General features: G+C 53.3%; 4 protein-coding genes across 6 annotated transcripts in view; 1 reads left to right on the forward strand and 3 right to left on the reverse strand.

The window, feature by feature from the left end:
• The window catches only part of NHEJ1 (non-homologous end joining factor 1), a 77,500-nt gene extending 74,483 nt beyond the window's left edge, over window positions 1-3,017 (reverse strand). The window contains exons 1-2 of the mRNA XM_036083041.2: window positions 2,893-3,017; window positions 321-497 (exon numbers count right to left, since the gene is read on the reverse strand). Coding sequence (XP_035938934.2) covers window positions 321-497 — 177 coding nt within the window. The 5' untranslated portion in view covers window positions 2,893-3,017. The remainder of the gene's footprint in view (window positions 1-320; window positions 498-2,892) is intronic.
• On the reverse strand, window positions 362-11,308 carry SLC23A3 (solute carrier family 23 member 3). Its single transcript, XM_036083045.2, has 13 exons — window positions 11,129-11,308; window positions 10,835-10,992; window positions 10,569-10,666; window positions 10,282-10,355; window positions 9,457-9,638; window positions 9,010-9,133; window positions 8,740-8,854; window positions 7,527-7,780; window positions 6,653-6,758; window positions 6,179-6,346; window positions 4,655-4,750; window positions 4,245-4,560; window positions 362-497 (listed from the first exon to the last, which is right to left on the reverse strand). Exons 1-12 carry the CDS (start codon window positions 11,306-11,308, stop codon window positions 4,271-4,273), a joined length of 1,845 nt encoding a protein of 614 aa, XP_035938938.2. The 3' UTR covers window positions 362-497; window positions 4,245-4,270.
• A 1,737-nt stretch (window positions 11,309-13,045) lies between these two features.
• Window positions 13,046-18,660, reverse strand: CNPPD1 (cyclin Pas1/PHO80 domain containing 1). Of its 2 annotated transcripts, none has more exons than XM_036083036.2 (9): window positions 18,642-18,660; window positions 17,261-17,348; window positions 16,695-16,803; window positions 16,076-16,157; window positions 15,791-15,911; window positions 15,578-15,706; window positions 14,946-15,007; window positions 14,477-14,594; window positions 13,046-14,265 (listed from the first exon to the last, which is right to left on the reverse strand). In XM_036083036.2, the coding sequence occupies exons 2-9, from the start codon at window positions 17,327-17,329 to the stop codon at window positions 13,720-13,722; spliced, it is 1,236 nt and encodes a 411-aa protein (XP_035938929.2). In that variant the 5' UTR covers window positions 17,330-17,348; window positions 18,642-18,660; the 3' UTR covers window positions 13,046-13,719. The 2 variants fall into 2 exon arrangements, with proteins under 2 accessions (XP_035938929.2, XP_035938926.2); XM_036083033.2 differs by lacking the exon at window positions 18,642-18,660 and adding an exon at window positions 17,577-17,708.
• Window positions 18,661-18,782: 122 nt separating this feature from the next.
• Window positions 18,783-24,833, forward strand: RETREG2 (reticulophagy regulator family member 2). 2 transcript variants are annotated; one of them, XM_036083031.2, is made up of 9 exons: window positions 18,783-19,187; window positions 19,471-19,577; window positions 20,832-20,862; window positions 21,206-21,341; window positions 21,752-21,836; window positions 22,137-22,280; window positions 22,437-22,531; window positions 22,694-22,829; window positions 23,090-24,833. In XM_036083031.2, the coding sequence occupies exons 1-9, from the start codon at window positions 18,907-18,909 to the stop codon at window positions 23,713-23,715; spliced, it is 1,641 nt and encodes a 546-aa protein (XP_035938924.2). In that variant the 5' UTR covers window positions 18,783-18,906; the 3' UTR covers window positions 23,716-24,833. The 2 variants fall into 2 exon arrangements, with proteins under 2 accessions (XP_035938924.2, XP_035938925.2); XM_036083032.2 differs by lacking the exons at window positions 18,783-19,187; window positions 19,471-19,577 and having other exon boundaries at window positions 20,830-20,862; window positions 21,294-21,341.
• Window positions 24,834-26,959: the final 2,126 nt, after the last annotated feature.

Consider the following 26,959-nt stretch of genomic DNA (forward strand, 5'->3'; position numbering starts at 1 on the left):
CCCAGGGACCTGGGATGGATTCCCTTGTCGGGCTCCCTGCTCAGCGGGGTCTGCTTCTCCCTCTGCCCCTCCCCCCACTAGTTCTCTCTCTCACTCTCTCTCTCTAATAAATAAATAAAATCTTTAAAAAAAAAAAAGAGAAAGATCCCAGGGCTTTAGGTAGAAGGGCAGGACATTCGTTAGAATTGTCTGCACCTGATTCCACCTCCCTTGGCAACCTACAGGCCAGCAAGCTGGCTGATGTGAATGTACCCCGACCCGCACTAAGACAGAAATTATACCCACTAGCGCCCCGCAGCAGAACTGCTCTTCACGCTTACCTTGGCTCGCTGGCTGACCACACAAGCATCCACCTGTTCATGCCACACCTGTTGAAGATCTGAAACCAGCAAGGCGTACCCCTGCTTGGTGATATACGCCTTGGCCAAGAGAGAGTTCTCAGCAAGTTGTAGCCAGGCCCATGGCTGCATCAATAGGCCTTGCTCCAGCTTCTCCATCTGCAGAAGAGTCTGGATTTAGGCAAGTGCCCCAAGGTACTGTAGGCCTGGGGACAGGGGCACCACACAAACAGTCCCATAGCAAATAAGTCTTACGAAGGACCCCTCCCTAATAAGACAGAAGGCATGGATTTACATTTTACCCCCTCCCCCCCAACACACACAACCCCCCCCCACCCCCTGTCTCCCATATAATCAGCTGGGCACCGACCTTACTACCTCCTGACCACTAAAAATCTATTTAGAATTTTAATTTATTTTTTCAAATTAGTTCCTAAAGGGCATAAAATAGCTCTCTTCTATAGTGTTTAAGCCTCGGCATATTAGTCTCAGTATTTCTGCTTTCTAACAATATAACTTATTGTGGAAACCTAAACCATTCTTGTTGTATCTTTATCACATTCCTAATAAATATGCCAATGTTACCCTTTCCCAGAACTTCTAGAAGAGAAGGAATAGTTCTTGTCTTATAAAACGTCGTAAGTCGTAAGTGTCATGAGCAGGAAATTCAAATTATTTGATCAATATCTAGAAATAAAACTCTAGAAGATCTCAGATTTTCATATATAAATATTTATATGAACATAGATACATACATTCCCAAAGACAGGGATTCTTAATCTAGAGTCTATGCAGGTGAATCCTCTGAAATTATAGACAAAATCTGTGCACACGTGCAGATAGCCATTCGGGAGGAAGAGGTCCACAGCTGTGTCAAACTCTCAAAGGGATCAATGACACACAAATAAAGAGCCAACAAATTCTATGTCCAGAAGCAAACAAAAAAGTCCCAAATCCCATTTCAAGAACCTAGGTGACTAAGACGTCATAAACACAAGGCACAGCATTTCACAGAGATAGAAACAATTAATTAATTTCCGCTTCAGTCATGCCCTATATATCCCTAACCCAAGGTACAACCATCAATGACATCATGCCCTGCTATACCTCCTGGGTCTCCTGGGAACCAACTTCTCTAGTTCAACAACGAAATTTGTAGTCTTAACCTAGTAGATGTTCAGTAACTAAAGCTACTTTACGGGAAGTTTGATCATTTTTCCTGTGGGGGGGAGGGAGTGATACTATTTCCTTCATTATTTCAGTCTATAAATACAAAGTGAGGTGAGGGAAGCGCTTAGAATATAAAGAAGACAATGAAATTCCTTGGATTTCCTTCACATGATTAACATGGTTCTGTTCCTCCAGTCATTTCCATCATGGTCTAAGCCGTCATTCTTCCAACCATAACCTAGCTTTTGAAGTGTGGTCTTGTAACAAAATTGTGCAGTCAATAGTTGGGTAAAACGTAAATATATATTGCGATTTTTACTTGCAGCAGCCTCAAAGCCTTGCGTTTGGGGGACGGGATGTCAGTCGCTTCCCACGAGCTGCTCCCACGGGGAGGAGATCTTGGAATGATTAAGCTAGCCCTCACTCGAGTTCCACATTGCCAAAGGTCACAAATGCAAGGGAACAAGAGAAGTCGCCCGTGTAGGCACTCCGCAGTGCGTCCTGTAAGAGTGCCCTAAATTGGGTTGATTATCTTGGCCCGTCACTTTCGGAAAGCCTGGGAGCTCAAAACCCTCAAACTGTATGGTTGTTTTTTGTCCTGTCGGGGGGGCGGGAGAGGGATTTAAAATGTGCTCAGGATCAACGGGCCCCATAGGAAGATCTGAAACATTCAGCACCAGACCTGGTGTTGGCTGCTCCCACCAAGCGCGTCCTGTTGAGTCCAAGGCCTCTGTATCTCATTTTTCCCCCCTTCAAGGCCGCCTTTAACCGTCACATTAACTAGATTCACCCGTTTATTATTCTTGAATGAAGCGGGGAAGCGCCGAGGGCCAACAGGAGGTCGCCCGAGAACCCGGGTCTGCACCGAGTCCTGCCCCTAGGCCGAGCCCCTCTCTCGGCGCAGTTCCCCCCGTAGTCCTGCAGAGGGCAGCAAGGCCCCAGCGACCGTCCGGGCTGGGCCACGCCCCGTCCCTCTGGTGGGGACCAACCCTCGCTCGCCTAACCGCAGCCCCACCCCAGGAGCCCCGCCTGGCGTAGTTTCCACCCGCCCTCACTGCGAGGGCCTCCGCCGTCAGCCTTCGACAGCACTGGCAGCACCGAGACGCGGCTCCGGACCCCTCGGGGGTAGCAAAGCCGACCACCTGCCGCTTTGTAGCACCAAGGAGCCCGCCAAGGAGTAGCCTCACAAGGCCCTCCTCGCCGTCGGAAAGCGGGCTGCGCACGCGCGGCGCACGGCCGGCGCACGCGCCCCGCCCACCCCCGGAGGCCTGCCGGAGCTCCGGGGCCGAGCGCCCGTGCCCGCTCGCGCGCAGGGTCCCCGAGGCCCCTCGCCGCCCGGCCCCGGCCCGGGCCCCGGCCCCGATTCGAACCCCACGCCACCTACCGTGAGCGGCCGCCAGAGCTCCCGCCCCTCCCCGCAGCGGGGCGGCCCGCGCAAACCGAAAGGCCTAGAGTAGAGGCCTTTCGGGACAGAGGGGCGGAGCGCAGGCCCGACGTGGGCGGGGCATCTGGGCCCTCAGAGCTGTTGGAAGGAGCACTCCGAGCTGGGGGGCCCCCCGCGCCCAGGGGAGCGGGAAGAGGGCTGGGCGATCCGCTGCTAGGGAGATGGGGTGGTGGTGGCGCCCCTCGGAGTCACGCTGGCGGAGTAGAAAGAATGCCAGAGGAGGTGCGGGAGAGGGGGTCTCTGGATTTGGACTTGTCAGTAAACTTGGATCACTTCCGTCCCCTACCTGCCCAACCGCTTGTTTTGTTTTGTTTTAAATAAAATGAGGGGCGCCTGCCTACTTCGATCGGCTAAGCGGCTGCCTTCAGCTCACGTCATGATCTCAGGGTCCTGGGATGCAGCCCCGTGGTGGGGCTCCTTGCTCAGCAGGGAGTCTGCTTCTCCCTCTCGCTCTGCCCCTCCCCCCCAATAAATAGGTAAAATCTTTAAAAATAAATAAATAAAATGAGGAGGTTGAACTTCACTAACTCTCTCTCGTCCTCCCCAGCACTCAAATTGTTTCAGAGAGGATCCTTCCATGCATAAATCCCATGGTCTCACCTCATCCTTTCTCCTGTCTCATTTCTCCTTCCATTTAGCCCCATACTTATGGTCCATCACCACGGAGAAACTTGAAATCCCTCAGCTCATTTTCTGCTTTGCACAATTTATGGTTTTGCTCCAGCTGGACACCTGAGCTTGAAATATTCTCCCCATCTGCTTTCCACTTGTCAAGGCCAGCCTTGGTGCTGCTGCTTTCATAAAGCCTTTGTTTGCCACTATCCACAATCAGAATTAATTGTTTCTTCCTTTTTGCTCCCATAGCATTGTTTTAATCTTTATTATAAACTGCCTTTTGTCTTAGATTTTAGTTAGTAATTACATAGGTCTTTTTAAATGGTAGGTGCCTTAAGAGGGTAGGGACCCTGTCTTATCCATAACTGTAGTTCCGGAACCTTGCACATGGGAGGCCTTCAATAAATATTTGTTAAGTAAATGCAAGGGTTTGACCATAGATAGTTCACATGCAGAATCTCATTCATTCAATCATTGCCCACTAAACGATGGCCCCTGCCTGGAACAGTTAGGCCTAATTAAGAGAAGGAAAGGCAACACACCCATCAGGAAATGAGACCGTTAGGTGGGCCCATTTCACACACACACACACACACACACACACACACCTTCTTCCTAGGAGAAATTAGAACCCGGGAGCTCACCCTCCAGCAAGCTGGGAGATAGGGTAAACTAACCAGGGCAGGAGTAGGAGTACTGGTAATCACTGGGACCCAAGTTCTCTTCTAGACTCAGGACACTGCTCCCCAAAGCCAGGCAACAAGTCGGCTGTCTCTCCTGGCTCAGAGGGCCCTCCTTCCTGATTCCCAGGGTCTTCAGGCAGTGGGCAGAGGCAACGGAGGGGCTGAGGGATGTAGGGACGCAAGTTTTGGATGGGGAAAGGAAGCTCATACTCTTTGGCAGCCTTCTCCCTGAACTTCTGAGGCAGCTGAGCCTCTTGGGCAGCGAAAGGAGATGGCAGCCCTTGACCTAGGCCTCGCTCAAGCCTTGTGCCTGCAAAAGAAAGGTTGGTCAGGTCATTGCCCCACCCGGGGAGTGAGTAGCACCTGGCTACTCCCCACTGTGCTGGGGCCTGGCCTCAACTTACCAGGAATGGTGTTCTCTAAGAGGAAGCCCAAGAGTCCTGCCAGGAAGATGGGCTCTGTGAGCAGCGAGCGCAGTAACACATCTAAGGGGCTCCAGCCTACAGAGAGTTGGGGCCAGGCAGGAGGGGAACTCTGATCCTGTGCAGGGTCAATGAGTCTTATATTTCTATGCCTAAATCTAAGTCTTGGGCTAAGAACAGATCTTTCTGAACTGTTATCCCATCTTCCCCCACCTTTGTCCCCCTACTCTCTATTTCCCCCACCCAGGCCCTTCCCACAAGATCCCAGCCCATCATCCTGTCTTCTGAGTATCCATATGCCCTCCAGATATGTTTGGGTAGTTGCAGGCCCTGTAAAGTTTGGTATTAAAAGCCCCAACCATGGGGTGACTGGGTGGCTCAGTTGGTTAAGCGGCTGACTCTTGGTTTCGGCTCAGGTCATGATCTCAGGGTCCGGGGATCAAGCCCGCGTCAGGCTCCCTGCTCAGTGGGGAGTCTGCTTGAGGAATCCCTCTCTCTCTCTCCCTCTCTCTCTGCCCCTCCCCCCACTAGCACCCTCTCTCTCTAAAATAAAAATAAATTAATCTTTAAAATAAATAAATAAAAGCAAACCCCAACCTTACTTCCCACTTTTTTTTTAAAGATTTTATTTATTGGAGAGAGAAAGCGTGCACAAGCACGCAGAGGGGCAGAGGGAGAGGAAGAAACAAACTCTGCTGAGCAGGGAGCCCGATGTGGGGCTCAATCCCAAAGGCATGACCTGAGCCAAAGGCAGACACTTAACCGACTGTGTCACGCAGGCGCCCCTTACTTCCCAACCTCTTACCTTCTATGCTCTAGCCTGGTTTTCTCAACCTCAGTACTACTGACATTTTCGACCAGATAATTCTTTGTTTGAGGGGGCCTGACCTGTGCATTGTGGGATATTTAGCAGCATTCCCTCTACCCACTAAATGCCACTAACAATCCCCTCTTCTGTTTGTAACAACCAAAAATGTCTCTGGATATTCCCTGTGGGGCAAAATCCTCCTCAGTTGAGTGCCATTGCTATTAGCTAGGCTGCACTAACAAACTAAGGTCTTTGCTGCTCCCCAGAAATACCCTATGACTTCCTACATCTAGGTCGTGGTTTCTGATGGTTCCCCCACCGGAAATGAGCTTCCTCTCACTAAATATGTTCAAATCTTACCATCCTTCGAATTAGCTCAATGTTACTTTCTCCATAAAACTTAACTTGGATAATCTCAAGCAGAAACTCTCTCACCACCAGCACTCCTTATCTGAACCTTTCCTACTATGTTTGTACATATCTTATTTCTTTTACTGGACTGTAACATCTGGAGGCACCTTTGTATCCCAAGGGGCTAGACTGGTGCTCAATAAATATTTGCTAAACAAATAGCTGAACTATTTACACCAAAGCCCAGAAAAGGGTGTGGGACCTGGAGTCCAGAGAGCCCCAAGCCTCCAGTCCTTGTTTTTCCAGGTCTGTCCAATTCCTCCTTCCATCCCTCCTCCTCCTCCCACCTGTGGTCAGCAGGACTGGGGCTTCCCGAAGCCATCTTGGCAACAGCAGAGCCATGAAGATGGAGAAGCCAACAATGAAGACATTCCGCCCAGAGTCAATGTCAGCCAGGTGGAAGCTGGAGAATCCAGTAGACAGAACCACGGCCTGGGTCACCCCAAGCATCCCACCTGTCTCGTAGGGAAGTAATCAAGGGGGTTGGGAAGGGCTGGCGTAGCAGGGAGGATTGCAGGGTGGGGCAGGTTGTGATGAAGACAGACAACCAAAAGGCTCATTCTCCAATTATGACAGAAGCCCAGTCAAGAGGTCAAGATGTTGGGCTGGGGAAAATGAGCGCAGCTGACACACACAGCTCTCCATATGTCAGGGGTCTGTTCAGAAAGAGAGGGTGCCAGCCACAAGCAACCAGTTGGGCCATCCTGGGGGGCAGGGGGGAGTGCTGGTTCAATACCAGCCCTGCTGATACGTCCACTCACCAAGCACAGGCAGCGGGATGGCGGTGAGGAGCTGGGCCAGCCTCGGGGAGAGCCCAAGCCCCATGCAGAGCAGCCCCACCAGGTGCACCACTCTCCGAGAGCCAGCCTGGGTGGAGAAGAGATGCTAGAAAACACAGCCACCTCTTCGACGCTCCAAGGGTTTTGCCTCTCATCATTTGGATCCCAACTCAAATGTGACCCTTCCAAGAAGCACGCTACCTGAAGGGGCCTCCTTTTCTCAACCACTATCCCACTGCTACCCTACTTTGTTTTCTTTTTCTTTTTTAAAGATTTTATTTTTAATAAAATAAATAATTTAATATTTTAAATTTTTACCCGCTTTGTTTTCTCAATAGCACTTATCACTCTGAAATTATCTTACCTTTTTCCTTAAAAAAAAAAAAAAAAAGATGTTATTTATTTATTTGTCAGAGAGAGAGAGAGCACAGGCAGAGAGAGAAGCAGACTCCCTGCTGAGCAGGGAGCCCGATGCTGGACTCGATAACAAGACCCTGGGTCCATGACCTGAGCTGAAGGCAGACGCTTAACCAACTGAGCCACCCAGGTGTCCCTATCTTACTTTGTTCCTTAAATTGTCTGCCTCTCCCTCTCTGAAGTGCCCAAGAGAGCAGGGACTTTATATGACGTGATCTCACTGGATCCCCAGCCCAGGTACAGTGCCTGAGTCATAGAAGGAATTTAGTGGTGACTTAGTGTCTTCTTCCCGCTCCTAGCCCCTTACCACTTCTAGGCACCTCCCTAAATGAGATCGTTGATGTGGAGTGCCTGACAGAATGCTGGACACAGACGGCCACCAGTCAGTGTGAGTTTCCTCCCCTCTCCCAGCTCCCCCGCCCCACCCTCATCCACATACCTGGATAAGACTCACTGTGCCCACGTTGGGGAAGCTGGATGCAGTGCCCATAGGGCTCCCCAACAGCCCGGCCAGCACGCTGCCCAGACCCTCCAGGCTCAGCCCTCGACTGCAGGCGTGTGGAGGTGGGGACGGCAATTGCAGCAGCTGTCCACACAGGGCATAGCAGCCCAGGGAGCTGGTGGAGGCTGCCAAAGCCATGGAGATGCCTGCAGCCAGAGCCCTAGGTGTCAGCAAGGGCCAGTCCCACTCAGCTGGGGAGGGAGAAAGAGCCACCTTGGGGCCAGACTCCAGTCTGGAGCATCCCCCTGTCTCCAAAGTTCTGTGCCACAAGAATCCTGGAGAGCCCATTGTCTTTGAAGATAACGTCTTGGGATAAAACCAACAAACTCAGGATAAAGATTCATCCCTTTACCATGGTCTACAAGGCTTCATCTCTCACCACACTCTGCTTCACTCCCTTCACTCCAGATACCCTGGCCTTATTTCAGGCCCTTGTACTTGCTGTGTGGCTGGCTACCACAGGGCCTTTGCATGTGCTGTTCTCCCTACCTAGAATGCTCTTCTCCCTTGCCTTTACCCTGTTAGCTCCTACTCATCTCTCACATCTCAGCTCAAAGATCACTTCCTCAAGAATACTTTTCTGGATCTCTCTGATAAAGTCAGATTCTCCATTTTAAGCTGTCATTACACAATGTACCTCCCCATTGTTACACTTACCACATGCAATTTCACATTTACTTGGGTGACTATTTAATTAGTATCTGCATTCCCCAGCAGATATAGCTTCATGAGTATAGGTACTGTGTCTGTCATATTTATCACCATGTCCCCTATCACGTGCCCAGCACAAAATCTGCACTCAACAGACCTTTATTAAACTGACGAATGAACAACTTTTGTACACAGTGCCTCAAAAGCAATTTTTATACCTAGGTCACCAACTCAAATGCCTGTGGGAGGAGGGGGCACAAATGCGGAAATTGGGTAAGGAGTATCAACGGGGAGTGGTGGGCTTGCAGAGGTCTCTTAACACTCAATAAAACACCTGTGACGAGGGGCCGGCACTGCCCCTCAGACTGGCAACTTCTCTCCCCTGTGTGTTTTGAGAAAACACAGGACTTAACTCAGAAATAAAATTCACTCAATCTTGAGTCCAAAGAAATAGACCCTTTATTTGAGTCAGAGAATGGAGGACGAAGAGCAAACCTACCTGGGTGAGGCAGCCAGACCCACGGCGCCTCAGGGGAGGTAGACAGCTCTGGGGGGATGATGCGCAGACCCAGAAGGGCAGAGATGATCCACACACAGGCCACTGGCGTCAGCACCTGAGGGGCAAGACTGAGACAGGAAAGAACCCCTCCCCCAGAACCTTCCAAGCCAGGCTTTGAGGGGGTAGACAGAAGCCAAAAGGTAGCAGGCTGAGCAAGCATTCTATGCCAGGCCTCCTCCCCTCAACTGCCCTGCCCAGACCCCAACATACCGAGAGGAGCCGGAAGACAGGAATGGGAGTGTGAGGAGAAGAGTTTGAAGCTGGCCTCCAGGGGCAGGGAGGTAACTGGCAGGAGCCCAGGTGCTGAGAACAGACCACCATGAGCAAGATAAGCCTAGGAGAGAGAAGGAGCTTTAGGAGCAAGAGGAAGCAGGCATCCTGTGGGGGTTAATGGAGGTAGGAGTGGCAGAATTCCCTAAAAGGGGTCCCAGAGAAGAGAGGAAAGAGGATACCTTGGTGGGGGGGGGGGGTGGTCAGCGAGAGACAGTGCAAAGCCAGGGAAACCAAATGAATCCAGCAAAAATCCGGGATTCCAAATCCATAAAGGATCGGCCCTGCTCAGATGGCTGCTGAGTTGGGTAGGGCCAGCTGCTCTGCCCTCCCCCAGGCCCCCACAACCCACTGGTCACCACCCCACGCCTCTCAGGACTTACGTACAGCAAGGCCAGGCCCCAGTGAGTAGAGCAGAAAAGGGCCACCTCCCTGTGGGCAGAGAACCCTGCCACCACCAGGCTGGGGGCCAGCACCAGGGGCCCACAGTGGGAGAACAAGTGGCCAGGAACCCCCAACAGCCCCAGGGTGCCCTGCAGCAGCCCGGATACCACCACAGCCCCGGACACCTGGAGGAGCCAAGAAAAGGACAAAGAGGAAGCGTTCTGCTCAATGGAGTTGACCTTAGCCTGGACTTCTTCTTCTTCCTCTTTCTTTTAAATTTAAATTCAATTAGCCAACATATAGTACATCATTAATTTTTGATATACTGTTCATTGATTCATAGTTGCGAATAACACCCAGTGCTCATCACATCACGTGCCCTCCTTAATGCCCATCACCCAGTTCCTCCATTCCCCCACCCACCACCCCTCCTCCAACCCTCAGTTTGTTTCCCAGAGTCAAGAGTCCCTCACAGTTTGTCTCCCTCTCTGATTTCCTCCCATCGGTTTTCCTTCCCTTCCCCCATGGTCCTCTGCACTATTTCTTATATTCCACATATGAGTGAAATCTTATGATAATTGTCTTTCTCTACTTGACTTATTTCACTTAGCATAATCCCCTCGAGTTCCATCCATGTTGATGTAAATGGTAGGTATTCATCCTTTCTGGTGTCAGCCTGGACGTCTTAATGAATTCCGAATTCCAGGGGTGGGTCCCTGCCCCAGCTCCTTCCCCCAGACCATCCCAGTCCCCAGCGACTGGAAACAGGAACCTCCTCCATCCTGGCGCCACCTGCAGCCCTCCTGCTCCCCACCCCCAGGCACTCACCTCTCTGAGAGAAGTGTTCCAGAGCCCCAGGCCCTGGCAGCCAGGCCCCCCACACAGGCGCAGCACAAGGGAGGCTGGGAAAAGTTGGGGGCGTGGAGAGGAGAGAGGTAAGTGGGACAGAACCCCAGTGTTCTACAATCCTACCTCGTGATCTGCACAGCTCCAAGACCCCAGAGCCTAGCAGTTCCCATCACTGCCCGCTCTCCATCCTGCACCCACCTACGCCTGGAGGCTCAGATTGGCACCCCCCCCCCCACCCTCACCCCTTGCCCTTGCTCTGTGCTCACAGTTTCCAGGGGTCTGGGTGGCCAGAGGTGGCGTCTGGCTGGTCAGCACCAGAGCAGGGTCAAGGAACTGTAGGGATGGAGCCTGGACAAGAGGGAGCCTGTAGGAACAGCAGCCCTAGCAGGTCTGGAAACGTGTGGCAGCCAAAAGGAGTCCTCAGGCCTCTCCTACACTCACACGAGTACACACACACCTACACACACACACACACACACACACACACACACACACAGGACCCGCCCCCTTCTCTCCAGGGAGTTCCCCTCACCTGCTGCCTATCCAGATTTGCAGGGTGGTAGACACACCACACGAAAAGAGGCTGGAGGCCAAGAGCTGCGCAGGGGAGTACGAAAGCTCTCCCGGGGGGAGACTTTGAAGCAGGAGCAGGTGGGAGGCACAGAGCAGAGAAGCCAGGACCAAGATGTGCTGCAGGGGGAGGAGTGGGAAGGGCGGTCTTCAGAAAAGGGGTGGAAATAGCTATTTCCAGAGGGTTTCTCATGCCACGCCTATTCCCCCCAGCGATCCCTTCAGCCAGCACCAACTCCTGCACCTCTGCTCCTACCTGCAGAGCCAGAAGACAGCTGAGGCTCCAGGGAGGAGGCCCACACTGGGAGGCCCAAGGGTTAGAGGAGGGATTTTGGATAGCAGGCGGCGGTGGCAGTGGTGGCGGCGACAGGGGAACCAGGGCATCCTGGGGGCCCATGGATTGGAGTTGGATAGGATGGGGGGATGATCGGCTCATGCTGCCCTGCTTTCTTCTTCGTCTTGGCTGCCCTGGGCCAGAGTTAAGTAGAGAGTGTAAGAGGTCAGAGTTTGGATGAAGTTAGCTGCCTGGAGCGGGGAGGGGGTGGAGGGGTCAGTGAAGCGGAGCAAAGGGATGAGGGATTTGGGGCAGGACAGGCCCTTTCACCTTTGCCCAGCTCTTGTGCAAATTCCATCACCCATTAACTGGGGAGCCACGTTCTGGACCCCTCCCCCCAAGAATCTCCATCTAGATCCCCTGTTCCACGCTCTGCAAAGCAGGGTAAGTGGGCTGGGAAGAAGACTTATAAAATATCCCGGGGAGGTCTTACAGTGTTCCCTCCTCCCCACCAGCATTTGGAAAGATGGCTGTTACCCCAGTTTTCAACCTTTTCAGGGTCCAGCCCCCATGGGGGCTGCCTAGGAAGGAAATGCATGGGTAATGTCCGTCCACGGTGCATGGCAACAGTGAGCACAACTCCATACAATTTCCTCACTGTAACAGAAAGGAGAAATGAAGGTGATTGGTGATAACAAGTATTTCACATGTGAAAGCTTGGGCCCAGCTAAACAAGAAGGCGATGTAATCCACGGCCCACCCCCTACGTAGAATCACCGTGGATGCGGCAGCTACGATGGCAACTGATACCGCTGCTTTCTTGGCGATTCATGTACCAAGCAGCGCGGCCATTGGTGACCTGATGTTCCAAAATAATGAGCCGCTTCTTGGCAAAGCGCTGAGCAAAGCAAAGTTCGGTTTTAATTTACACGTAGGTACATTCCTGGCAAACGGCGTCTTTTTCAAAACGTGCAAAAACGATTTCGTGTTTACGTGTTAAAAAGTTCTAGGTTCAGATAAACAGGCTTTTCATATACGTGATGTCCTGTGGGTCATTCAAAAGTTGTCTTGAGAATTCTTCATCATAAGGGAGGGGCCTGAAGCGTTTCAGGTTGCCCAGCTAAATGCCAGTAGCATCCCTTCAAATGTTTGCCTCTAGCAAAAAAATGCCCCATGTTTCCAGAGTGCCCCCTAGGGGGCAGTACTACTGGTCCCAAATACCCTCAGTCCAGGTGCCAGAAAAGTTTTCCTTCTTCCGATGATAACCCGCCTTGGACTTGTCTTAACACCACCAACTATCACCGGGTGTCAGACCAGACTGATAGGATAGAGAGGCATCCTTGGGGCTTGCCAAGGACACTTAACTTGGCCTCTCAGAATCCACAAGGATAGGGCCCCCCCAGAACTTGTGACGGACAGGGCCCACTCAGGCATGGTAGAGTCACCCATCTGTGCCTCACAGCACCCAAGTCAAGCAGCACTAGGGGCCCCCGGATGCTGAGAGCAGGGATGAGTAAGTTTGAAATGGGAGTCTGTAATCATCAAAAACAGGGAAGTTTGTTTTTTTTTAAGACTTATTTTAGAAAGAGAGAGCGCACACTTGTGTAGGGGAGGGCAGAGGGAGAGGAAAACTCAAGCAGATTCCCCACTGAGTGCGGAGCCCGATGTGGGGCTTGATCTCGTGAGCCTGAGATCATGACCTGAGCCGAAACCAAGAGTCAAACGCCCAACCCACTGAGCCACCCAGGTGCCCCTCAAACAGGGAAGTCCTAAAATGGGGCTCCGGGAGAATGGTTGCAAGATGACGGGCTGAGGAAGTAGAAAGGCTTAGAATCCAGATATGGGGCAGGGGGTGGGGAGATTCTTCCAGGGCTGCTGCAGAAGAAAGAATCCAGGCCATGCAACTTAAACTGTTTATTGAAACCTCAGTTCTACAAAAGCGTGAAAAACCCAGATACAAAGCGGTGGCCAGAGTGGCCTGTGAAGAGAACACCCAGGAGAAAACCAGAAGAGAGGGAAGCCCAGGAGCAAGCTATTAAGAAGAGGTTGGAAGACAAAAGGGAAAGGCTGAAGGTCCCAGCAGTCCCTGGCTCCTTTAGGCTATATCCGGGGGGATGGGTGTGGAGAGGGTTCCCCCCGCCCCCAGCCTTCCCTTGGCAGATCCCACCTTAGCCTTATCCGTCCCTGGCTCTCCTGCTTCAGGGACATCACACAGGCCCCCAGTCAACGTCCCCCCTCTCCCTCACCCCACTTTTACCCTTCCATCCTAGGGAACTCAAATGCAAAAGTCTAGAAGCCAGGAAGGTAGAGAGACAGGGGCTTCTCCTCTGGCCGGCTGGGGTCACCAAGCTTCCCCTGGTACCATCACTGCCCTGGCCAAGCAACCAGCCACTGCGGTCTAGGAGAGTGAGTGACCTTCAGTCTTTCTGCCCCACAACCCCTTAAGCTCCATCACCTAGGAGGACAGGGACCAGCCAAGGACCCAGAGAGGTAGAGAGGATCTAAATCAAGCTTTGCCCCTCCAGGTTCTCAGGGACTCCCAGATCCTCTTACTGTACTCCTTGGAGGCCTGCCTAGCCTGGGAAAATGAAAGACTTGAGACGGGCTAACTCCACGACACTGAAAAGGGAACATTGCTGGGGCTGGGAGAGCAGGGGGGGTGTTGGGCTCCAGGGCCAGGGTGGAGCCAGGCCATGGGAGTGGTACCCAGGTTTGGGGGGCCCAGTGGGGACTGTATGGTTGGAGTGGTGGCAGGCGTGGCAGCTTGGGGAGTCTCTCTGGAGCTTCTGACAAAGGGGACAGTTCTGGAGAAGAGTGGGAGGGGCAGGAGGGTCTGGGGGAGGCAACGGTGGAGGAGTCAGTGAGGCCAGGAGACTGCCCCAGAGTGAACGCAGCCCTGGGTCGCCTTCTAGGCCACTGGAGACATTAACAGGACATGGCAGGCACTGTGGCACAGAAGAAGGTATGCAGGGTTCCAAGAGGCACCTGGAGGCCAGTCCAAGGTCTGGGGGGCCTGGTGAGGGGCTGCACGACAGCCCCAAGGACTGGTGAATTACAGCAACCGAAGCCACCGCCAGGGCCATACTGCTCACGTATGCCATAGCTAATAGGCAGGACAGCTGTGGGAGAGAAGATAAGAAAAGTCAGTGCCCAATCACCCTTCCCCCAAGACCCGCTTCTGCCTTTAACACACCCACCCTTGTCTGCTCAAGTTAGAGCTCTCTGTCACCATCTACTCTCAAAGCCCATCTCCTGAGGCCTTCGGCATATGCTCATCCCGCCCTACACATCAGCCCACTCCCGGCCCCTCTCCTTCCCAACCCTCCTCACCTTTGCCAGGCGCTGGCAGAGGGAGCCCAGGGCCAACTGCCAGGCCGGCTGCTCCAGCAGCACACACAGGTCTGTGTAGGTGTACCAGCCCCGCCGCCGCCCCTGCTGCTCAGCCACACTGTTGGCGGGGGAGAAAGACAGATGGCATCTACACTTCTCCCGCAGCTGGCCCAGCGGCAGCCTCATTCCCCTAGGGACCCCCCAGGACACACTGGGTAACTTGTTACACGCATAGACTCCTAGGCTACCTGTTGATCCAGGAATTGAGGATGAGACTGAGGTCTGTATTTTAAATAAGCTCCTTCCACCCTTCCAAAGGTGATTACAATGGTTTAGGAACCACTGCCTTGGGCGATTCTCTCTCCTGCCTCCTCCCTCCCCCCAGTTACACAGACCCTCCTCTCTGTCGACCTCTTATATGTCTAAGCCCCCAAATCCCTTGAGCTCTCTCTCCAACTCTAGAACCTACCAGCTCTCCAGCCAGCTCAGCACCTCAAAGATCTCCCGAGGGTCAGTGTAGAGACGCCAATCCTATGGGCAGGAAGACAAGGGCACCAAGCAAGCTCAGATATGAGCCACAGTCACTTAATAACCAGGACCACCGCACCACCTACAAGCGCCGCTCCCGCAGACTTCCCTGTGCCAGATACCGTCCCAAGACCTTTTACATATTAACTCATTTAACACCACATTATCTGATTTCACGGTACACCCTCCGTTAAGGGCAAAGAGAGAAAATAATCCTAAGACTGGTCCATGCCCATAGGGAGCTCAGAGTCATGAGGCAGAGAAAGTCTGGATGCAAATAATCAGAACCCAGAGAGATAAGCTGTGACTCAGAGTGTAACATGTAGGGCCTGAGGGAATGGGGGGGCGCGGCGGGGGGGCTGGGGGAGGCGGCAGCAGCTGCTCCATTTCTGGCCTCACCATGCCAGGAACCTCCAGAAGGTGGGGAGGGAAGCCACTAATAAGGAAAAACACAAGGAGAAGAGGAAAAAGAGAAACAAAGAAACTACAGAACGCTGACAGAGAAAAGCAGAGGATGAAAGGAACACAATGAGAGCTCAGAGGAACTGAGCGAGAGACAGAACAGCTACTCACCATGGCACTCAGGAAGCCCCGCTCCAGGGCGTTGAGAGTGGGCACGGCCACGCCCCCTGCGGCTCCCCATTCATCATTGAAGACCTCCTCCTCCTCCCCTTCGTCATAGAGGTACTTACTGGCCACCATCTGCAGAGGGGCCAGAAGCAGCGTCAGAAGAGCTGGCACCCAGCTCCTGGCTCACGAGGGAGATGAAGGGGAGGGGCGTCCTACCATGGAGATCAGGAACAAGTCAGAGGATGACACGTGCTGTAGGTAGTCTGGGTTTCGATGCCGGAGCCGCTCGATGTACACGAGAGCAAGCATCATGGCACACGGGGAGATGCACGCCTCCCTGCGTGGTGGAAAGGGTCACTAATTAACCCCAGGGATCTTTCCGCTCTTAGAACTCTTATGATGCTCACCCCTGTGTCTTTACATCTTCTCTTTAGAGATAACTATTTCTCTTTCCCTAGGGCCCAAACATTCTCATCCCGTCCCCCTCAATTCCAGGCTCACCGGGACACATGAGCTACGTATTTCTTCTGGAGTCGGCGAATAGGGCTGGGGGCTGCCTTCTGGAGCAGTTCCACAGCAATGTCTGCAGGAGGCAAAAGAAGGCAGAGTAGGCAAACAACTCCTCCCTTACCACCCTGCCCCCACGCACACCTAGTTCCCGCTGCTATCAGCAGAAAACTCAGATCTCCACGATCTGAGGCCTTAGGGACAGGACCACAGTAACAAAATAGATCAAATTCTCCCATGTTGAGACAAAGGCCCATTCCACATTTGAATTTCAGCTCCTTCCAGCAGAAAGGCTTATTTCCAGGTCACCTGAAATTACCTAGATTTGTCTTTCGCCCTGCTCATCTGAGAAAATAAACAGGCCTTGTGAATTCGAGATACCTATATGTGTCTCATATACAAATCAAGAGTGATACGAATTCATAAGACAGCAATGTGTTCTACTCATCTGGACTGAAAAAAACGTGAAACGGGAAGCGGGTCCTTGTACTAGGTAGCAATAAGTTAGCTATGACCAGACAGTGTAGCTCATGGGGTATGCACCTACTCATTTCGGTGACGGCTGACAACCCCATCTTCATGCTTCTCACTTGTCCAATCACACAACACTAACCTGCCACGGGGCTGGAGAGTTCCTCCAAGCTGCAGTCAGCTTCCCAGTCCCAGCCATAGTAGAGTCTCCTTCGGATCCGAGCACTCAGTTTCTGGTGTCCGGGGAGGAACTGAAAAACGGCAGGTGGCGGAGGGTGAAGGGCAGAGAAGGCTACGGTGGAGATCCTGGCTCCAGCGTGGAAGTGGGGTGTGGGGCAGCAGGCTCACCTCACTGCTAGTGGAGCCCATGCCCCACCCCACCCCGTTCTCCGGATTATTTGCCAATTGCAGCCTATCTACAGTGGGGGGTCCGGGGGGCGGGAATCCTCCGCCACTGACTGCTCCCCAGGAGAGGTCCTCCGAGAACCTCCCGGGCTGGCTAACCCTACCTCCATTCCTCTACCCCGCGGCTCTCCCTCGGGGCCCAAGGAGCCGGGGCCTCGAGTAAGCAAGGCTTGAGCGGTTGCCGCCTGGCTTCCGGACCGAGCCGTCAGGGGAGCTGACGGCCCCGCTCGGGTGCCCAGGGGAGCGCCCGGGGTCCGGGCTCAAGCACCGGGAGGCCGCGGAGGGGGCGGGCCGCGCTCTCACCGTAAAGTCCTGGAAGCCGGTGAGGGAGAAGGTGCCTTCTTCGTCCAGCAGGAGCCCGGCCAGGTCCATCGCGCCGCCACTCGCCGCCCTGCGAACGTGGAAGGGAACGCGTGGTAAGGGAGCCGCGGAGCCCTCGCCTGCGCGCTGTCCTCCCCAGCGCAGACCGCCGCCTTGGCCAGCGCAGCCCCCTGTCCTCGCGCCGGCGGCGGCAGGCGGGGCCGGGCTGGCGGGCGCCTCTTCCTGTTCCGCCCCGGGCGGGGCTCCGGGCCCCGAGATCCGTCTCCCGGTGCGGGCCTCGGGGGCCCGGGGCGCTCACCTCACCCAGTGGAGAGAAGACCCGGCTGCCAAGCGCGTGCAGCGAGTCTGCCCCGCCGCGCGTCTGCCCGGCGTTTACTAGCCGCGGGGGTGTCGCCGGCGAGTCAGCGCCCGGCACTTCCTGCCACCCGCTGGGCCCAGCCGCCAGAACCGACCGCCACGGAGGAGCCGTGCTCGCCTTCCTCCTGGTCTCCCAGAGCCCGGGCGAGTCCCAGATCTAAGCCCCAGCGTGTCCTCGTCTGGGTAATGGGGACAATTCCCAGGGGACCATGCCACACTGAGGATGAACGAGCCCGGCTGACCTTTTCATACCAATGTAGATAATTAATGTAAGCAAAACCAAGATGCAGGACGAGTGGCTGCCAAATGTTTTGAAAAAGATAACACAGAGCAATGTACATACAAAACATCGGAAAGAATACGGAAAAAACTTAACAGTGGGTGCACTGTGGTCAAGGTGGCAAGGAAACTTTTTGCTGTATACCTTCCTGCCAGTAGTTTGAATTCTAAATTAAATTACGTTCTTTGTGGGGTTACTGCAGAAATTAAATGATCACAAGGGACCACAAAGCGCCTGGTACGTTGTAAGCCTCAATAAATGGTATTAGCATGCCTCCCCAAAATAAACAAACATCTAATCAGGATTCTATTTTTAAACTCACCCCGCAACCCCAATCTCCTGTTTGAGCAAGGGATCGGAAAGAGTTCCGATATGTGCAGGCAGTAAAGTTTACGGAAGGGGATGAGGAGAAAACAACCTTTCTGACTAGATGAAGCTGTTTTTGAGTCGGTCGAGTCACGCGCTGGTGTTTGTTTATCCGCTGAGGGGAGGGAACTGGAAGGACCAGTAAGTCAAGGGCTGAGTAATGGGACGGCCGCCGCCCTTCCCGAGCAGAAGCATTTGGGACACTGGGCATTTGGAAGCCCACTCCCTGCCCTTTCGGTCCGCATCGCACCGGGAATACCAACTCCCTAGCCGCCCTGCCTACACAGGGAGAAGAAAACGGGCTGGCGTGCAGAAACGCGGAGATACAGTCCTTAGGCCCCGCAGAGCACAACAACGCACCAACCGCGCCGGGAATCACGACTCCAACAGCCACAACACGAACCTGCGCAGAAGCAGGGTCGCTGGTAGCCGCCTGCGCGCAGGCGCGGGCCGCCCTATCCCGGCGGTTAGTGTGCGTCACGTGACGGGCTCGTTGTTCCGCCGTCACGTGACGGGCCTCGGCTGCGCTCTCCGCGGCGTGCGCCCCCTTCCGCCTGACGCGCCCCCGGCGGCGGCCGCGCAGCCCTGGCTCCTCGCGGGCTCGGGCGGCGGCTGCGACGGGGCTATGGCGAGCGGCGGTGGCGGTGGTAACAACGGCGCAGGTGGGGGCCCGGGGCTGGGCCTGAGCCTCGGCCTGGGCCTGGGTCTGAGCCTAGGCATGGGGGAGGCCACCGGCGAGGCGGAGGAGGAGGCGGCCACGGCCGAGGCGGTGGGACGCCTGGCCACGACGCTGTGGCTGCGGCTTCGCGGCTGGGAGGCGGTGCTGGCGGCAGCGCAGCGGCTGCTAGTGTGGGAGAAACCGCTGCACAGCCTGGTCACGGCGGCCGCGCTCAACGGCCTCTTCTGGTAACGGCCGCGGAGGAGGAGGGGGCGGGGCCGGGCAGCGCGGGCGAGCGGGGGCGGGAGGGGCCGCGAGCACCATTCCCGTTCCCGGGGTTGACACTTGCCCCGGGGGAATGACCCCCTTCCCCCGGCTGTTGTCCGTCGGGGTTGCCCCATTCCTCTATCTCAGGTCTCGAGGTAGGCCTGGAGGTTCCCGTTCCCCCATCAGTGGGCGCTTTTCAGCCTTTCGCCATGGATGCAGGAGCCTCTCACCCACTCACCGCCGAGGTGCCTGTTTCTCCCTAAGGTTGCTGTCTTCGTCGTCCCTCCGGCCCTTCTTCCTACTCAGCGTCTCACTTCTGGCCTATTTTCTGCTGGATCTCTGGCAGCCTCGCTTCTTCCCTGACATCTCAGGTGAGTGTTAACTTCATTCACCAAGCCCCATTGTGCACTTGCTTTGTGCCTGACCCCGCTGGGTGGGTTGAAAGGGGAGGGAAAATGTACGGCAGGCAACCAGCTGCCAGGCACCAGCACTTCCCTAGTTGGGAAATGGAGAATTGCCCTCTTCTCAGAATCAGCGTTACGTGAGTGTAGTAGTTAAAAGAGTGTGGACTCTACAGCCACTTTGCCTGGGTTCCGTTGCTTGCTCTGCCATTTGCCGTGCATGTGACCTTGTAAGAGGCGCTCAATTTCTGCTGGCCTCAGTTTTCTTTTTTATGAAACAGGGATGATAAAATTTACTTAGGAAGGACGTGAAGACTGAATGAGTAAATACATGTTAGGTTTATGGTAGAGTTTCACATACCACAGGAATCATAGGAGTGTTAGGTTCTGTTTTGTTGTTGTTATCCGTGTATCTACTAAATAGGTGTTTCGGAGCAATTAGAGGTCAGGCTGTGTGAGTTGCTTGGGATGTAAACATGAATAAGATGTGTTTGAAGGGCGCTCAGTCGGTTAAGCATCTGCCTTCGGCTCAGGTCATGATGCCAGGGTCCTGGGATCGAGTCCCGCATCGGGCTCCCTGCTCGGCAGAGAGTCTGCTTCTCCCTCTGCCTGCCGTTCCCCCTGCTTGTGCTCTCTCTCTTTGTCAGATAAATAAATCTTAAAAAAAAAAAAAAAAAAAGATGTGTTTGAAAAGAGTGAAGTTTGGGACGCCTGGGTGGCTCAGGCGTTGGGCGTCTGCCTTCAGCTCAGGTCATGATCCCAGGGTCCTGGGCTGGGGTCCCACATCGGGCTTCTTGCTCAGTGAGGTGCCTGCTTCCCCCTCTGCCTGCCACTTGCCCTGCTTGTGCGCTTGATCTCTCTCTCTCTCTCTCTCTCTCTCTTGCAAATCAATAAAAAATCTTTGAAAATAGTGAAGTTTGGAGCGCTTGCCTGGCTCAGTTGGTAGAGCGTGTGACTCTTGATCTTGAGGTTGTAAGTTTGGGCCCCATGTTGAGTGTAGAGATTACTTAAAAATAATAAAATCTTTTAAAAAGAGAAGAAAAGAGGGAAGTTTAAAGGAGGAGACAGACATACAAATACAAACAGCAATAACAATGTAATTTTTTCTGCAATTGGCATCTGAAGAAAGTGCTCTGGGAATGCAGAGGAGGGGCAACCATTCCTGCCCCAGGGAGTGTCTCCCAGAGCCCTACCACTCAACTTGTTCCCCTTCTCTCTTTATAGCATCATCTCCAGAGGAGACGCACTCTGACAGGTGAGTGCAGGCCACCTCTTGAAGACAAATACCCAAACCCCGTCTTGGTGCCAATGTCAACACAGTACACAGCAGCTTCTGCACGCACAGACCCCAGCATAGCAAATGGACTGGCAACAAGTTTGGTCCTGGGTTCCTATTTAGGTGTTTGGGTGCCTGCTCCTTTGGGGGCAGAGGTTTGGAAACTCTGGGCTTTGCTTCCCCAAGTTCAGAACAGCCTCCCTTTGGGAGGTGGGGTTGTCCGCTTGCTTAGAGTGAAGATCTCATTGGCATTCTCAGAGGGATTTGAGTGCCTAGGAAGCTGGTGTCTGAGGCCTCCAGGGGTCATGTCATGTCTCCCCAGTGAGGGTGCGGGGTCAGGCGCCCGGCCGCACCTGCTGAGTGTGCCCGAGTTGTGCAGATACCTGGCTGAGAGCTGGCTCACCTTCCAGATTCACCTGCAAGAGCTGCTGCAGTACAAGAGGCAGAATCCAGCTCAGGTAACCTCCACGTCATAAAACGGTTTCCTGCACTGTGGGGAAATAGAGGGGGGTGGGAGGCGGGGAGGAGTAATGTGAAATCCCTGGCTGGCTGGCCACTGAAGAAAGAGGGCTGGTGCCTGTTTGAGGCAACATTCGCCGGTAGTAGCTTGGTACAGGAGTAGTCTCATTTCCGGGGATACGCGTTTGATGTTTTTATACTGCTTCTTGTCAAGGCAGATCAGTTTGAGTTATAGGTGTTTGGTGATGTCTGGTGTAAACTTCTTGAATTGGTGGTCTTGGGCATCCTCTTGACTAGATCGGATCACCACATCCCTAGAAGGCATACCCCTCCTCTGTCAGCTGAGCAGCAGTTTCTTGCCCAGATGAATGGGGCATATACTTTCTAGACCCTCTGCTCTTCTCTGCAGTTCTGTGCTCGAGTTTGTTCTGGCTGTGCTGTGCTGGCCATGCTGGGACACTATGTTCCGGGGATTATGATTTCCTACATTGTCTGTGAGTAGGCTTTAACCCCTGCCTTTTCTGAAGCCCTTTCCTTCTCTTTTACTGGACTGAATCAAAGGGATTGACTGACTCTAAGGGAGGATGGTGCTCTCTCTCTGTTTGGTTATCCATTTACGGAGGTCTCCAGGAGGTGCTGGAGTATTAGTAATAGTGCAAGAGTCACCTGGGGAGGAGAGTAGTAGATGAGTAGCCTCCAGAAAGCCTTCGGCCTTTTCTGTTTAGGGACCGGTTAAATGGGGGCCCTTAGGAAATAGGCATAGGGAGCTCTGAGTGAACTGTCTAACCCCCTAGTGCTCAGTATCCTGTTGTGGCCCCTGGTGGTTTATCATGAGCTGATCCAGAGGATGTATACTCGCCTGGAACCCCTGCTCATGCAGTTGGACTACAGCATGAAGGCAGAAGCTGACGCCTTGCATCACAAACACGACAAGAAGAGTAAGGGGCTCCCATACCCAAGAGGGGGTTCTGCGAGAAGGGCATTGGTTTATGGCTCATGAAGTGCCCTGGAACTTACTTTCCAGTTCCTTGGCTGTGTTTGTCCCCCACCACTGTCTCTGCTTGGTCGCTGACCTGCTGTTCTTATTTTTCTAGAGCGGCAGGGGAAGAACGCACCCCCCGGAGGTGATGAGCCACTGGCGGAGACAGAGAGTGAAAGCGAAGCAGAACTGGCCGGCTTCTCCCCGGTGGTGAGGTCCAGGGGAGATGGGATGTCAAGTAGAAGCCTGGAGGAGAATCTGCTTCATAGTAGCTGCCTCTCAGGGGGGTGGGAGTCACTGGGTGGGGGGGTGCTTTTGAAAAAATGGTTCTCTCATTTTCTCACCTGTTCTGTTTTCCGGGTTGTCCTGCAGGTGGATGTGAAGAAAACAGCATTGGCTTTGGCCATTACAGACTCAGAGCTGTCAGACGAGGAGGCTTCTATCTTGGAGAGTGGTGGCTTCTCTGTATCCCGGGCCACAACTCCACAGCTAACTGATGTCTCGGAGGGTATGAGAAGCCCTTTGCCCTTCCAGTCTTCCTGGTCCTTGTTGTGGATGTTGGCTGTGCTCTCTGGCTGTCGCTCCCATAAATGTTTCTTCTGGGAACCGATGCTCTAATTCGACTTCAAGCTCCTGAAAGACCTTACCATCTAAGGCCTGGTCCAGTATTCCATGTCCTGAGTTCTCATCCTTGAACCGATTGCCTGTTGTGATGGTTTAGAACAGCAGGTCCATCCACCCATGCCTCACCCTTTGTTTCCTGCACAGATTTGGACCAGCAGAGCCTGCCAAGCGAGCCAGAGGAAGCTCTGAGCCGAGAGCTGGGGGAGGGAGAGGAGACAGAGCCGGCCCCTCCTGAAGACCTGCTGGGGCCCCCTCAGGCCCTCTCAAGGCAAGACCTGGACTCGGAGGAGGAGGAGGAAGATGTGGTAGCCAAGGAAACCTTGCTTCGGCTCTCGTCCCCCCTTCACTTTGTGAACACGCACTTCAATGGGGCGGGCTCTCCTGCAGATGGAGCGAAGCTGTCCCCTGGAGGACCAGTGGAGACACTGAGCCTGGAGGCAGGGAGTGGTGATCTCACCACTCCACCGATCACCCTGTCACCCCTACTTTGCCTTGCTGAAAGTGACCCAGTCCCCTCCCCCTCCGTGCTCCCACCTCTTCCCCAGGACTTGCCCCGGCCCCTGCCTGCTCCTGAGGAAGAAGAGGCACTCACCACGGAGGACTTCGAATTGCTGGATCAGGGGGAGCTGGAACAGCTGAATGCTGAGCTGGAGCTGGGGCCAGAGACATTCTCAGAGCCCCCCGATGCTCCGCCCCCTCCCTCCCTAGAGCCCGACACCCTGTCTCTGGTACAGTCAGGCCAAGAGGCTCAGGCTGTGGCAGAGCCATGAGCCGTGGGGGAAGGGGTTGCAGGCACAGTAGGGTTTCCTGGCTAGGGGCGCCTCTCGTTCTTCCCTGCTCTAGGGAGAGCTCATGCGTGGGGACGCTGGCTGTCAGACAGCAGCGAGCCCGCCCCCTGCCTGCCTGCCTGCCTGCCTGCCTGCCGTCCCAGGCCTGGTACAGTGCCCGTGCCTGGGATTGGTTTTAAGTTTGTAAATAATTCTACACTTGGGTTAGTGGATGTGAACAGGGCCAGGGAAGTCCTTCCCACAGCCTGCACTCGCCTCCCTGCCTCATCTCCCTTGTCGTTCTACTATGCCTCAAGCCCTGGTGGTGTGTCCCTTTCTCTTTTCCTCCTATCCTCAGGGACCTGTGCTGCTTTGTCCTTGTGTCCCACTGGTGGCTTGGTTTGGGCACTTTATCATTCTTCTCTCCTGTCCCATGTCTCCCTCTGCTTTGTTTCCTGGCTGTGTCCTGGCCTTAGCAGCTCAATCCCCACTCTTGGCCAGCAGGCCGTGGCTAAGCTTTCAGGAGGCTCCTGTCTGCGTGGTACAGACTAAACCTGGGGTGGTGGGTCAGGCCAGTGGTGATGCACTTAGGTCACTGAAGGCCACGTGAGCTCCACGGCACCATTGCCCTCGTTCCTCCCAGGCTTTCCTGCTAAGGGAGGAGAGCAGGAGTCCCACAGCATGTGCTCCAGCACCGTGTCAGTGAGCAGGAGCTCTGTCCTGATGGGATGAAGGGCTTTCTTACTATCCTAGGAAGGAATAAAGAGACTGCTCTCTGGGGGCCTTGGATGGTCCCAGTGTGGTGGGACCCCCTGGTAGGGTCAGGAGGTGGACAGTAACATCTGTGCAGGTGTTGACTGGAAAAATAAAGTGTTGATTGCCTAGAACTGCTGCCTTTCCGCCTGCCTCACTGCGAGCTGCCTCCCACACTGCTCTGTCCCTCTTCACCCTCCTGTTCCCCAGTCTCTCTCGCTCCTGGCTCTTTATTTACCTGGGTGCGAAACAAGGCCAGAAGCAAGCGTGACCCTAACAGCCCTAACTTGCCCTTAGTCATCTTCCCTGACAGTGTGATTTGTTTAGTGAGATTTAGCATGTGTGAATAAAGTATATGCAGGAGGAAATTGCTTCGTCTTCCCAATCAGTAGAAATTGAGGACTGAAACAGTTGTTTACTATGCTGCCTAGAACCTTAATGTCCTCAGAAGTCCTTGCTCATCCACATGTTACCAATTAGCTCACTCAGCTGTGATTTATCTATCCTGGGGACCCAAACAAGTAGGGCTTAATGCCCATGTCAAAACTGATTTGTGGCCAAGGTACACTAAAAAATAGTGTCTTACACTAATTGAAGGCTAATATGTGCTCAGCACTCTTCTGATTTATGGTTGGTTGGTTGGTTGAAGATTTTATTTAAGAGTGTGCTGGGGTGGGGGAGCAGAGGGAGGGGCGGGGGAAAGAGTCTCAGGCCGACCTGTGCTGAGTGTGGAGCCTGGCTCGGGGCTCCATCTCACAACCCTGAGATCACGACCTGAGTCGAAACCAAGAGTTGGATGCTTAACCGACTGAGCCACCTGGGTGCCCCAGTGATTTATATTAGCTCCTATTTTTTCCTCATAATCCTGAGATACATACTGTTAGTAACTCCGTTTTACAGATGGGTTAACTGTCCTGAAAGCCACAGTCCTAGTAAATAATGGAAGTCAGGATCCAAACCTAAGCAGTTTGGCTCCAGAGATCGTGCCGGAACAGGAAGCCCCTGTCCATCAAAAGGGCACAAATGGGAAGATGTTCAAGGACATGGGAACCACAGAGAACCAATCTAATATCTCAGCTTCATAGAGTGGACTCGTAGCAGTCCTTGCTCTTTGGGGAACAACAGTAGAGAAAGCCCTAACCTTAGCAGAGGGCCTCTTCATGAGTTCACACCCTCTGCCTTCAGCTGGGAGGGACTACCTTGCAATGCTACCTGACTGGGGGTTGACTCATATGCCATGTCTCTCCTAAGTGTGTGGGAATATTTTCCTTCCCATTTACTTCACCTTTGCCTGAGAGACCATCTATGAGAGCTGATTGACACCCTGTCCTCTGCCTCTAAGGAACATGCACTTTTAAGCATCCAGAGGTCTCAGAAGGGAATAGGAAAACAGTTCTAGTCAACAAACAGGAAATGCAAGAAAAATAGAACCAACTAATCAGAAAGACAATGGCTGCCATATGTCTCATCTTTAATCCATTTCCTTCTTAAACTTATAGTCTGGAGCTGAAGACAGAAGCCTCAGTTGGATCAAAACATTCACCATAGATTGGAAGTTCCATGAGGGTCAATTCTTGACATTGACCTTAGTCTGATGGTTGCTACATGTTTGTCTACAGTTCTTTTCATTAACAGGTGTCCTGGCTCTTTTCTGCCCCATGATGAAAGGGACAAGAAAGCTTTTCCTATGAGTGAAAGAAAAATGAGCAGAAATGTGAAACCTACAATTTAAGCCAAACAAAAATCACCTGTAGAGTACAGGCTGGGGCAAGAAGAGTCGGTTACATTTACACTGGAGGGAAGGGCCGTGCGCTCCAGTTACCTAGACATTCCAACAGCTAATAGTGTAAGGTGGCTGGTCATAAACTAAATTTTAGGCTGCATTACTGGAAATACCGTTTCCGAAGCAAGGGAGATAATAACCTGTATGTAGTGTGCCCTGCACAAGTTAGAATACTGCCAGGGGATGGCTTGCTTTGCTCATGGACAAGTTGACAAATTACAGTGCGCCCAGGAAAGGATCACCAGAGATGAAGGCTGAACATGGTCATATGGGGAACTGTGGAGGGAACAGAGAAGGTTCCAAGAAGGGGGAGCTGCGTTGAGTCACATTAGCTGTCTTCAGACTTTGAAGGGTGATCTGTAGGACTTCAGAGGGTAGAAATGAAGTCTTCGAGAAGAATCTGATTAGTAGTAGTGCTGGGCAGAATTTGTTTTTCTGGTCAAGGGATATTGCAAAACAGAGTACATGTAAATGATCTTTAAAAGTACAATGATCAAGGATTAACAGGTCAAGAACTGTTAATTTCATCGTGGAAGGACAATATATCACTAAATGGCTTTGCTTTCAATGGCTGACTTAAGTTTCCTTGGACTTCCTCGACCTGCTCCCTTAAATGTTGGTCGTCACTGAGTGTCACTGGCTCATTTTGCTTCTCGCTGCCTCGGCAATTTCAGGTGTCCACTCCCATGCTGATGACTTCTACATCTTAGC

This window comes from Halichoerus grypus, chromosome 4, assembly GCF_964656455.1.
Source record: "Halichoerus grypus chromosome 4, mHalGry1.hap1.1, whole genome shotgun sequence".
NCBI lineage: Eukaryota > Metazoa > Chordata > Mammalia > Carnivora > Phocidae > Halichoerus > Halichoerus grypus.

Bases quoted from the DNA above. Each gene is read 5' to 3' on its own strand.
- SLC23A3 (XM_036083045.2), bottom strand. From the start codon at position 11,308: ATGAGCCGATCATCCCCCCATCCTATCCAACTCCAATCCATGGGCCCC. The intron at 8,855-9,009 runs GTATGTTGGGGT...CTTGCCCCTCAG, and splicing joins CTGTCTTCCGGCTCCTCTCG to GTGCTGACGCCAGTGGCCTG. The intron at 6,759-7,526 runs GTATGTGGATGA...TTCTCCACCCAG, and splicing joins GCACAGTGAGTCTTATCCAG to GCTGGCTCTCGGAGAGTGGT.
- CNPPD1 (XM_036083036.2), bottom strand. From the start codon at position 17,329: ATGGACCTGGCCGGGCTCCTGCTGGACGAAGAAGGCACCTTCTCCCTC. The intron at 15,707-15,790 runs GTAGGACGCCCC...GCCCCTCTGCAG, and splicing joins ACTTGTTCCTGATCTCCATG to ATGGTGGCCAGTAAGTACCT. The intron at 15,008-15,577 runs GTGAGTAGCTGT...TCCTGCCCATAG, and splicing joins GGGGCTTCCTGAGTGCCATG to GATTGGCGTCTCTACACTGA.
- RETREG2 (XM_036083031.2), top strand. From the start codon at position 18,907: ATGGCGAGCGGCGGTGGCGGTGGTAACAACGGCGCAGGTGGGGGCCCG. The intron at 19,188-19,470 runs GTAACGGCCGCG...TTTCTCCCTAAG, and splicing joins GCGCTCAACGGCCTCTTCTG to GTTGCTGTCTTCGTCGTCCC. The intron at 21,342-21,751 runs GTAACCTCCACG...TCTTCTCTGCAG, and splicing joins AGAGGCAGAATCCAGCTCAG to TTCTGTGCTCGAGTTTGTTC.